Source organism: Balaenoptera acutorostrata, chromosome 9 (genome assembly GCF_949987535.1).
Source record: "Balaenoptera acutorostrata chromosome 9, mBalAcu1.1, whole genome shotgun sequence".
NCBI classification, from domain to species: Eukaryota; Metazoa; Chordata; class Mammalia; order Artiodactyla; family Balaenopteridae; genus Balaenoptera; species Balaenoptera acutorostrata.
The window spans coordinates 99,099,200-99,110,668 of NC_080072.1; the positions used below are offsets into that span (position 1 = coordinate 99,099,200).

General features: G+C 53.0%; 2 protein-coding genes across 2 annotated transcripts; one reads left to right on the top strand and one right to left on the bottom strand.

The window, feature by feature from the left end:
- Nucleotides 1-1,503: 1,503 nt before the first annotated feature.
- On the top strand, nucleotides 1,504-9,454 carry HMBS (hydroxymethylbilane synthase). The gene is made up of 14 exons (XM_007196650.3): nucleotides 1,504-1,707; nucleotides 3,912-3,965; nucleotides 4,311-4,383; nucleotides 4,757-4,806; nucleotides 4,893-4,948; nucleotides 5,332-5,409; nucleotides 5,639-5,716; nucleotides 5,838-5,913; nucleotides 7,032-7,145; nucleotides 7,727-7,765; nucleotides 7,968-8,087; nucleotides 8,330-8,383; nucleotides 8,506-8,592; nucleotides 8,691-9,454. The coding sequence occupies exons 1-14, from the start codon at nucleotides 1,675-1,677 to the stop codon at nucleotides 8,862-8,864; spliced, it is 1,086 nt and encodes a 361-aa protein (XP_007196712.2). The 5' UTR covers nucleotides 1,504-1,674; the 3' UTR covers nucleotides 8,865-9,454.
- On the bottom strand, nucleotides 9,448-10,813 carry LOC103017514 (histone H2AX). Its single transcript, XM_007196651.3, has one exon. It carries the CDS (start codon nucleotides 10,724-10,726, stop codon nucleotides 10,295-10,297), a length of 432 nt encoding a protein of 143 aa, XP_007196713.1. The 5' UTR covers nucleotides 10,727-10,813; the 3' UTR covers nucleotides 9,448-10,294.
- Nucleotides 10,814-11,469: the final 656 nt, after the last annotated feature.

Here is an 11,469-nt window from a genome sequence, read left to right on the forward strand (position 1 = left end):
TGAAACATTTTGTTCCCCCTTCGAAGTTGTCAGCTGAAGTTTGTGTTGCTAAGTGTCTGCGTGTAATTGGGGTTACACTGCCCGTTGGAAAATTGCTCCTATGGGGTTGTTTAATTAAAAGAAGTAACTTAGACATTGTGGTTTAGGTAGTATTTAGAAGAGGCGGATAGAGTACACTACATTGGTAGCAGCTAAGAATACAGACTTTGGATCAGCTGCCCTGAGCTTGATTCTTAGTTTCACTTAGGGCAACTCTGAACCTTCTCTGAACCTCAGTTTCTTCGTCTGTACATGAGGAATTACAACATCTTTCTAGTACGGCTGTTATGAAAGTCAAAGGAGCCAATCAATGGATGTGTCACTGGTCCCCAAGAGGTCAGTGACCCCCCTCAGTGGGTCCTTTGCCTGGAGTTGCAAATTCCAGTGAAACAAAACCATGTTCGGTATAGCAGAGCAGAAACTATTCATTGATCAAGGAATGGAGAAGGGAGAGCACATGCTCTAAAGACACCTTCTCCCCCAAGGGAGGGCAGTAAGAGAATTTAAGGGATAGGAGGCAGACATGTCATCAGGGCTCTAGGAAAGGGGCAGAGATTTCGGGGGGCGGGGAGCTGGGGCATCACAGTCTTCCACACGGCAGGAATTGCGCCTAGCGGAGTACAGATATCCCCCTTGGGCGGGGATCTTGGCATGGTAATGAAGCAAAGGTAGCTTTAGGACACCAGCAGGTCCTGTGGTCAAGTCAGAGCTGGTTCGGGGCTGTTGACCACTGCATATCTCTTAAAGCTCAGTTGCAAAACATCTCTGGCGAATACCAGGTGCTTTTGAAACACATGGAGTTAAGCCTGGAATCTTATAGCCCTCGGGCTGGTATGGATGACAGGTGTCCAGTTTTTTGAAAGTGGTTAATACGTGGTTATTAGTACTGTTAATGGGTAAAGCACTTTTACTCACAAGCCGTTTTCCCACTAACACTAATGTGTTGGCACTCCCATTTCAGTTATTAGTCTTTAGTTGCCTACGGCAGGGTTGTAGCAGAAGAAGCACCACATAAGCTGCACTAATTGCTTGTGCCACAGCTAAGGAGATAAAGCTGTGGAATTCTGGGTGACTAGCTTTCAGAAGCAGGCCTCTTTTATTTGTAGACGTTGAATGCAGCCTGGGGGCATGGTAAGTTGCTCAAGTAGCCTTTAACTTCCGACGCCGCGTTGTAGGGTTAATATCCTTTTCCTCTCGGCACGCCTACTTTTGGTTTATTGACGTTCCCTTGGGTGGTGGTAGGAGGGACTGCAAAGAACTTACTTTGTGGATAAATCCGGGAAGCATACCTTGGCCACTGACCATCGGTAGTCCTGGCTAGGTAAAAGTAAAAATGAACAGCTGGTGGGCCTGGGTCTCAAACGGGGAAGACCGGGGTCAGCCTGGGGGAGTAGGGGCGGTAACCCAAGGTAAGGTCTTCTCTGTCGCAATCGTTCTAATTCCCGCCCAGGGGAGGTCCAGCCCCTCTGGGGCGGGGCCGGAAGTGACGCAGGCCCTTAGCAGAGCCGGGAGTGTGTGGTTGCCGGAGGATCGCGAGCTCAGCGTGCGCCCAGTGCCCGGCCGGCCGGGGTCTTCTGCTTGCCCGACTCCGGAGGACATTGGCAGCAGCCCCCGGCCTACTTCCCGCGCACAGCCATGTCTGGTAACGGCGACGCGGCCGCAACGGCGGTGAGTCCTGAGCCGGTGACCTTCGCAACTTCGGTCTTCTGCACTAGCAGTGCCACGATTGGCCCCAAGTTGCCACTCTCCGTCGTCAATTGGTCGGGACGATTATCCGTCTGTTTTTTTTTTTTTTTTTTTTTTGGTTCGAATAGTTTTTAAAGGGCCAGTAGCTGGGTTGCCCTTAGGGGAATCAGTGAGCGGTGGGGGCGGACTTAAGAGCAGATGGATTGTCTCAAACGCAACCCCGTTCCTGCGGGGATCTGGATGGGATTCCATGAGGCATGGCTTCCACGGCTCTAGATGTAGTGACCCAACACAGGAAAATGCGTCTGCACGAGACAGGGTGCTATTCCCCGGGATCCCTTCACACGAGACAGGTCCGAGTCGAGATTCGGCCACTTTGGGGAAGCGTTCCATTTTGGATCCAGAGAGGAGAGTGTACCTCGAAGTCTCCGAACTGCACACAAACGTCTTGGAAGTGCACCTTCTCCCCTTTTTTTCTAGTGGACACCCAGCCCCAGCCTACACTCAAAAGTCCCCAACTGAGACACGTCATTGGGTTACTACCATGGACGGGGGACGCCCTTGGGCCTTCCTATTCCTAGCTTGGGGTCCCAGCTCTGGGCTTGTGCAGATGCAAACTGCAGAGCCCATGAGGCCAACGTCAGCCTGAGATAAGAAAGGAGTGGGGCAGCTGCCTATCTCTCCCTGACCTATGTGCTGGTAAGGAGTGGGATTCTCTGCCATTGCTGACATTCCTGAGTGCTGGGCTAGGAGTAAGAAGATCTGGATTCCAGCTCTCTACCCATGATTAACCCTGTGGCCCTGGGCAAGTCACTTTGCTCCTCAGAGCCAGACTTTGCTACTGTAACATAGTTCCAGAGATGCCTGCCCTGTCTACCTGATAGGTTGTTATGAAGATTAAAAGCAATAGCTCTAGGATATATATGCTCAATAAGGAATTTTTTACTGGAACAATTTGACTTGAATATGCTGTGCAGAATCAATGAAATTAAGGGATTGTTTGAACATAGCAGTTTCTGGGACCTTAGATTCCTTTCTGTGGGCTCCCTGTGGCCCAGAATTTTAGTTGCCATGTTTAGCATTTCAAACCTAACCTAATTTGCTTAGGGTCCCCCAGGGTTTATTTATTGGAGAAGTGATAGCCATGGAGTAGACTAGAGTCCAAGAGCAGCCAGCTGTCACCTCCTCCAGCAACAGAGGCCCCAGATACCTGACTGCAGAAGAACTCTGTCGGATGAAGATCCCAGAACAGGGGAAGTTGATAGTATCTGTAGTGGCCACTGTCTGATCTGGGAAGAAATAGGACCTCAGACTGGAGAACCCAGTTCTGCCTGCTTGGCACTGAATACCTTTGTCCAAGGTGCCCTGGCAAGAGGAAGAGGCATGTCCCTTTGAGTTCTTGGCTTGGTCTCTGACATCCTAATATTTCCTTCGTGGTGAAACCAGAGGCCACATTCTAGGTGAATGGACATTAGACAGCTCACCCTCTTAGTCTTACAGAATATCAAAAGCAGAAGATACTTGAGTGCAAACTTCTTCATTTTATAGATGAACAAATAAGATGATGTGTTCAAGGTCACCCAGCCAAGAGGCTGAGCAGGACTATATGTCAGATCTGTCGACCCCAGTCCTTTACGTATGCATTCCGTCCAGATTACAGGATCCACAGCGCGGCAGCTGTAGGGTAGCTCTTATGGCATCTAGATGGCACTGAAGCTTTCTCAAGTGCCGCTCTGTTGTGGATGCTGAACTTGTCCTCAGTGACTCAGCTCACATTCCCCTGTGTGGCCCCAGCTGTCCTGCCCCTGCCTGCTGCAGGCCCCACCCTCCCTGGGGCCAGACTGATAGACCTTATCTCTCTACCCACCTGGCTGAGTGCAGCATTCCTGCTGCCTTAGCTTGGCTGGGCTTCAGGGCTTAGTGTCCTGGTCATTACAGCAACAGCAGGTCCTACTGTTACTTCTGTCTGGTCTCTGCTTCTCTGGATCCCTGAGGAGGCAGAAGGTATTGGGGAAGGTAAAGGGACCAGTCTTGGGCAGGGGAGTGTTTCCCCACTCCGAGGCTCAGCTGGCCACAGGCCAGGGGCTGAGGTTCCTTTCTTCCAAGCCAGTGATTCTGGTTCTTGGACAAGGTGTTGAGGAACACAAAGAGCAGCAGGGACTGTGACCTGGGGACTTTTTCTGCAGGAAGAAAACAGCTCAAAGATGAGAGTGATTCGCGTGGGTACCCGCAAGAGCCAGGTGAGTGCAAGTACCGGGGTGGAGGAGGTTTGTCAGAAGACTTCTGTGTTCACAGTATTATAAGTTGGGGGGCCCAGAGCGTTCTCAGCAGCTCGGGGATGGAGGAAATGGGGTGACTGAGTATCAAATCCCATGCAGAATGACAGATTGCATTCTGTAAAGAGATAGTCCCTGGGCTGGGAAGTTGGGGTACAGAGGACTCCCAGGCCAGATCCCTCCCCTTCCTAGGTGGGCATTCAATCCCCTCTCTGAATTCCAACCCCTTCAGGATCTCCCTGACCCTGTGAGGGTCTGACCTTAGGGCAGTGGCCAGAGGACAGGACTAACCTGAATTTCTACCCCCAGCTGGCCCGCATACAGACGGACAGTGTGGTGGCAACGCTGAAAACCTTATACCCAGGCCTGCAGTTTGAAATCAGTGAGTTTTCTGGACAGGAATGGAAGCTAATGGGAAGCCTTTAACCCCTGGAGGGGAGAACACAGTGTTTCTGGCTTTGTCTTGGACCACAGCCTGGTCCTGTTGCCTCTGAGAATTCTTCTTGGCTGTCCCCAGTTTGGAGGGCCCTGTCCTCCTCTAAACACCTCCAGCTCTGACTACCTGGGCTAGCCTGGCATTTAACATCTGCTTTGGGTCTCTTTGTGATTACGTCTAGTCTTCCTCCTAGATCGTACATTCCCAGAGGGTAGGGACGGGGCTTATGTGCCCAACAATCTTAGCACAAGTGTTGAGCTCAGTAGGGGCTCAATAAATGCTGATCACTGAACATCTGATTGGTTGATTCTCTCCTCAGTTGCTATGTCCACCACAGGGGACAAGATTCTTGATACTGCTCTCTCTAAGGTAACAACATTTTCCATCCAACCCTTTTCCCCTTCCTCTTTCCTTCCCCCAAAAGATTCACCCTGAGGCTCTTTCTTGCCTGGCAGATTGGAGAGAAGAGCCTGTTTACCAAGGAGCTGGAGCACGCGCTGGAGAGGAATGAGTAAGTGAAAGCAGGGAGCATGGCGCCCTCCCAGGCTCTCGCTAGGACCCCAGTGCACATCAGACCTGGGTATCAGCTAGACTGTTGGGCTTAAACGCTTGGATAGGCTAGAGAGGGGCTCATATGTGAGTTTTTCAGGCCTCAGAAAAGGAGAGTGTCCTGGTTCTGAGCCATCTGGCTGCCTGGGGTGCAGGATTGGCTGGGGCAGGGGGGTGAAAGGGAGGGTAGGAGGGGAGCGGGTCTCTAGGACCCAAGGTCTCGGAAAGGCCTGCTTCCTGAACTGCTCTAGGCTCTGCCAGTGACGTACAGGCAGGAGTGGGTGGAGAAGGGCTGGGGACATGCTGCTCAGACCCCTTCTCCTTCCCTCTCTGCCATCTCTCTAGAGTGGACCTGGTTGTTCACTCCCTGAAGGACCTGCCCACGGTGCTTCCTCCTGGCTTCACCATCGGAGCCATCTGCAAGTAAGAGTCCTGCCAGTCAGGGGGCCTCGGCACGGGGTAGACATCATATTAACCTTGACTTTTCCCTTTGGGACTTGGCCCTCTGCCTCTAGGCTGTCTCCCCTGCCCTGAGGAGTGTCAAGCATGGCAGAAAACTCAGAAAATGCCCGTTAGTTGACTATTGAGAGAGCCTGGAAGTGACCTGAACCGAGATCTCTCCCTTATTCTCTGACTTTCCCTCCATCCCCAGGCGGGAGAGCCCCTATGATGCTGTGGTCTTTCACCCAAAATTTGTTGGGAAGACCCTAGAAACCTTGCCAGAGAAGAGGTGAGTGGGGCCTGGATAGGCATCTTGGTGGGATGTGCACAGAAGATGGAGGGGTGGGAGGAGGAGGAAAGGAACAGTGCCTGCCTAGTTAAATCTCATTTTAAATCATCTCTCTGAGCAGCGTGGTGGGAACTAGCTCCCTGCGGAGAGCGGCCCAGCTGCAGAGAAAGTTCCCACATCTGGAGTTCAAGAGTATTGTATCCTTTTAGCGGAGGGAGGAGGCAGCAGCCAAGGAGGAAGACCAGGTCCAGAGGGCCCTGGGAGTTGTGAGAGTGGAAGGCGCTTCCAGAGGAAGTGGACCATGGATGCAGTGGACTGCCTGTCCTCCCATTCATCCAGCCAGCCATCCATCCATCCATTCATTCATAATCCTTTCATGTTTTCTTAGCCCCAGGCAAGTGCCTGGCACTGGGGATATGGTGAGCAAGATCGACATTGTCCCTGCTTACACAGAGTTTACATTTTAGTTCTGGAGACAGACAACCAGGCATTGATAGTACAGAGTGATACTGAATAATGATTACATCGAGGGAGGGGGGTTGGGGGGGTGCTTCCATTTTAATTTAAATGTAAATAATTAAAAATTTGTTTTATTATAGTTGATTTACAACGTTGTGTTAGTTTCTGGTGTATAGCAAGTGATTGTTGTACATATATATACATATTCCTTTTCATATTCTCTTCCATTGTAGTTTATTGCAAGATATTGAATATAGTTCCCTGTGCTATATAATAGGACCTTGTTGTTTATCTATTTTATATATAGTAGTTTGCATCTGCTAATCCCAAACTCCTAATTTATCTCCCCCTATCCTCTTTCCCCTTTGGTAACCATAACTCCATTTTTATTTTATATTCCACTATATTGTTTTGATTTTTACAATGTTATGTTTGTAAAACTGATTTTCAAAATAGTATTTGCTAAGTGCTCCAGTGTGCAAAGTAGGGAATTCTCTGGAAGCTTCTAGCTGGCACATCTAAACACAGACTTTAGAGTCAGGGAAGGCTTCTCAGAGGTCTTGTAACCTTGGGCAAGTTATGAAATAAATTAAAACCTATCATTTTTCTCATCTGTAAAATGGAGATGATAATACTACTACCTACATCATAGGGTTGTGAAAATTCAATGAATTGACATATCTAAAGCACTTTAGAACAGCGTCTGGCATGTAGTAAGTATGAGGTAAGTGTTAGCTGTTGTCATTAAGCTGAGAACTCAAAGGTGAGAAGTTAGCAGATTGAGAGACTCAGGCAAAGGGAACAGCATAAGGCTCCAGACTGCCCAAAGCTTGTGGTCCTTAGCGCCTCTCCACAGCGGGGAAACCTCAACACACGGCTTCGGAAGCTGGATGAGCTGCAGGAGTTCAGTGCCATCATCCTGGCCGCAGCTGGCCTGCAGCGCATGGGCTGGCAGAACCGGGTGGGGCAGGTAGGGCCTGCCCCTCTTCCCTCCTCAGTTGATCTTCATCTCCTTCCTGCCTGTGTTCTCTTTTTTTTTTTTTTTTTTTTTTTAATGAGGATCTTGAATCAGATGCGTATGTTTGATTGATTGATTGATTGATTTTGGCTGTGTTGGGTCTTCGTTTCTGTGCGAGGGCTTTCTCCAGTTGTGGCAAGCGGGGGCCACTCTTCATCGCGATGCGCGGGCCTCTCTCGTTGCGGAGCACAGGCTCCAGACGCGCAGGCTCAGCAGTTGTGGCTCACGGGCCCAGCCGCTCTGCGGCATGTGGGATCTTCCCAGGCCAGGGCTCGAACCCGTGTCCCCTGCATTAGCAGGCAGATTCTCAACCACTGCGCCACCAGGGAAGCCCTGTGTTCTCTTTTTGAATACCCACCTCTAACAGTGCAAGCTGGAAATGAGTCCCAGGTTGGGAAGACTGGGGATCAGAGGCCAAACTCCCACTCTTGCCTCTCCAGCCCTTCTGTATGCTAGGAAAGCCCGATCTCACTGCTGTGTGCTTTTAGGCGCTCCCATCTCCACCCTTCTGACTGCCTCTTCTGCCCCCACAGATCCTGCACCCTGAGGAGTGCATGTATGCTGTGGGTCAGGTATGCTTGACCAGGGAAGCCATGTGTTGATGTGTCTCTTTCTTTTGTTTTCAACCAAGAACATTCCCAGGGAGGGGCAAGCCTTGGGAGGCTACTGGCCCAAAAGGACCTGGCAAACAGGTGGAAGTAGGCTGGTTCCCATCCTTAGTGCCATTGGTTGGGGAAAGATTGGCCCTGATATCTTAGTCTATTTTTCCATCAGGGGGCTCTGGGAGTGGAAGTTCGAGCCAAGGACCAGGACATCTTGGATCTGGTGGGTGTGTTGCATGATCCTGAGACTTTGCTTCGCTGCATTGCTGAACGGGCCTTCCTGAGGCACCTGGTAGGGCCTGTGCTCTTGTGGAGGGGTGGGTACCTGGGGAGCTGGGAAGGGCAGTGGGGAGATTTCTCAAATTATTGCTGTGTATTTAGTGGTAACTCATCCTTGAAAGTATGGACAGGACCCAGGTCTGGGCCGCTACCTCATTTTCAGTTATGTCCTTAGAGGGGTCTGTTATCTCTGAGGACTCTGGGTACAGGGTGGTGGTAAGGGTCCTTGGAGCTCACAGGGGGAACTTGTTGCAGGAAGGAGGCTGCAGTGTGCCAGTGGCGGTGCATACAGCTATGAAGGATGGGCAAGTAAGCAGGGGAAGATGGGTGGGAGGGCAGGGAAGGGACATCCTGAGCTGCCAGCAAGAAAAGCCCAGGTTTCTAAGCAGTTCCCTCTCACGATATGCTGAGGCAACTGTTTTCTTTCCCAGCTATACCTGACTGGAGGAGTCTGGAGTCTGAATGGCGCAGATAGCATGCAAGAGACCATGCAGGCCACCATCCATGTCCCTGCCCAGGTGCCAAGGCTGGAGGGTGACGGAGAGGGTAAGAAACACGTCTGTATGTTACTTCCCCTTTCGTGCTCACCAAATCCTACCCTCCTTCCCTTGCCCAGCATGAAGATGGCCCTGAGGATGATCCACAGCTGGTGGGCATCACTGCCTGGAACATTCCACGACGAGCCCAGCTGGCTGCTGAGAGCCTGGGCATCAGCCTGGCCACCTTGTTGCTGAACAAAGGAGCCAAGAACATCTTGGATGTTGCACGGCAGCTCAATGATGCCCACTAACTGGTCTGTGGGGCACAGGTGCCTGGGTTGCTGGTGCCCCGTGCCTACATCCCAGCCCTCAGTGCCCCATTCTCACTGCTACCTGGGGGGTGATTACCCAGGGGATTGAACTGCAGGGGCAGAGACTCAGAGACTTGTCTCAACTTGGGGCCTTGGTGATGCCTTGTCTCCTCAGTAGGTGGAGGCTTAGTCTCTAAAGAAAAAACATCTAACAAGCCACAGCCTTTGAATGTAACCAACTCTACTAATAAACTAGATTTGAAGGTGGTTTTGTTTTTGATGGGGTTGCAGGAAAGAAAGATAAGGACAACCACAAGACCCTTTGGTCCTTACCTCAGAGGCTAGGACCCCTGTCCAAAGTTCTCCTGGAATACGTTGCTTTCTGTTTCTGTCTCAGTAGTTCTGACAGAATAAATTGTCTCCCAGGGAACATCAAGAAAGAACCATAATCTTATAATCTACGATTTGCCGCTCCAGTTAACGGTAGAGCCTTTGTATCAGATAGCTCCCCTCCCCCACTACCTTTAGGAATCTACAAAGTCATCGATCCTACAACCCGTCTGCAAAATGAAGAGACACCTCATTGTTTAAAAAAGAAAACAATCCTTTAATAAACAAAATTAGTCCATCTGAAACTCCCCAATACCTAAAGTACTGTCTTGGATGGGTTAGCTGCAAAATTCCAGTTCCGAGGCCAACGGCGGCTCAGTCCAGATGGGGATTAACGGACTAGTGCTGGTATCTAGGTGCTTGGCTTGCGGAGCGGACACGCCGGGAGGGGCGCGGGTCCAGGGGCAGGACTCCCGCAGCCCCCACGCCGCCGGGACCCGACACCGTGGGAGATGCTCACGCCGCGAAGTGTGTCTTCCGGGACGCGCACAGGCCTGCGAGTGGAGATGGAGGGAGCGCGGACGTGCAACGCTCGGGATCCGGCAGCAAAGGACGTCCCGGGACAAATGAAGTGACCGACTGACTCCGCCGCCGTCGGGGGCAACCGAGTCCCGTCCGGAGCACCGGGCTGGTGGGGAACGCGCGCGGCCCCGCCGGCGGCCGTCCGCACCGACTCACCTTCCCCGCCACGCGCCCCGGCCCTGCGTCAGCGCGGCCGGCCCAGCCTTCTAGAAGGTGCCGCGGCCTCCCCGCAGCCCATCAGCATTCGGGGGCCAGGCCGGCCGAGTCACGAGCTCGCTCCTGGCACCGAGCGGCGTTCAAACGGCCGTCCTCCGCCGAGCCACGACCGGAGCGAGCCGCGCGGGGGAGGGGCAGGCCGCACGGCGGCGGCGGCGGGGCTGCGGAGGGGGCGAGTGCGCGGCCGCCCGGCCCGGAGCCCGACGTGGCCCAGCTCTTTCCGTGAGCGTTGTGGTGGCCCTTAAAAGGGCCTTTGTTGTGGCGAGGGGAGGGGCCGGGCGGCGGCGGCGGCGCGGGCGCCCTCAGTACTCCTGCGAGGCCTGGGTGGCCTTCTTGCCGCCCGCGGGCGCCTTCGGCCCCACGGCGGCGCTGGTCTTCTTGGGCAGCAGCACGGCCTGGATGTTGGGCAGGACACCTCCCTGGGCGATCGTCACGCCGCCCAGCAGCTTGTTGAGCTCCTCGTCGTTACGGATGGCCAGCTGCAGGTGGCGGGGGATGATCCGCGTCTTCTTGTTGTCGCGGGCCGCGTTGCCCGCCAGCTCCAGGATCTCGGCTGTGAGGTACTCGAGCACCGCCGCCAGATAGACCGGCGCGCCGGCGCCCACCCGCTCGGCGTAGTGTCCCTTCCGCAACAGCCGGTGCACGCGGCCCACGGGGAACTGGAGGCCCGCTCGCGACGAGCGCGACTTGGCCTTGGCGCGGGCCTTACCGCCTGTCTTGCCGCGGCCCGACATGCTGCGCGAGGTAGAGGAACGGAGAGGAGGACGGCTCACAAGACTAAGGAACAGCCGTCCGCCGCAGTCCAACTACTGCCGCGCGCGCCCAAGGGCCGCCCTTATAAGCCCCCAGGGCGCACCCCCCCGCGTCCTCCTGATTGGCTCTTTTCTCCAATACCCGCCTCCGGTTGGCTGCGGTTAACCCTTCGATGACGCGCCTCAGCTGAGGGAACGCGCCTGCCGATTGGTCGAATTTGAAAACCTTTTGCCCGGGGAAAAGGCTAGGAGGAGCGGCAGCAAGCAAACAGCCAACCACTCCCGGGTGTAGCCAATCCAAGTGAAGCGCGCCAGATTTAAACCCCACAGCCCAGACCAGGGCCGGAAGACAAAAGAGGGTGGAGCCTGAAGCCACCTCAAGAGCCTCAGGGAAATCTGTGCGGGTCTAGGATTTTTTTTTTTTTTTTTTTTGGGTCTAGGATTTTTAAAGGAAAGGGGTCAACACTACGGCTACCTCTTCCTCCCGTCCCAGGTCTGGTCACTCCCTCTTCCTGCCTGGCAAAGGGAGAGTGAAAAAGGGAAGGAATGACACCCCCTGAAAGTCCAACCCCGTCCCAGAGAAGAGATAACGCCAATCTTATGGCTCTTTATGCCACCTGAGCAGCAGGATTTCCTATTTATTCAACATGTTCTGTCTGGTCTGTTCTTTCTGTTCCCTTTTTTTTTTTTTTTTTTTAAGAATTTTTTAAAAATTCATTTATTTA

What these genes read in the sequence shown, in the direction of transcription:
- HMBS (XM_007196650.3), top strand. Translation starts at nt 1,675, where the DNA reads ATGTCTGGTAACGGCGACGCGGCCGCAACGGCG. An exon ending in TGGGTACCCGCAAGAGCCAG is followed by an intron (nt 3,966 to 4,310) that starts GTGAGTGCAAGT and finishes TTCTACCCCCAG; the next exon opens with CTGGCCCGCATACAGACGGA. An exon ending in GGCAGAACCGGGTGGGGCAG is followed by an intron (nt 7,146 to 7,726) that starts GTAGGGCCTGCC and finishes CTGCCCCCACAG; the next exon opens with ATCCTGCACCCTGAGGAGTG.
- LOC103017514 (XM_007196651.3), bottom strand. Translation starts at nt 10,726, where the DNA reads ATGTCGGGCCGCGGCAAGACAGGCGGTAAGGCCCGCGCCAAGGCCAAG.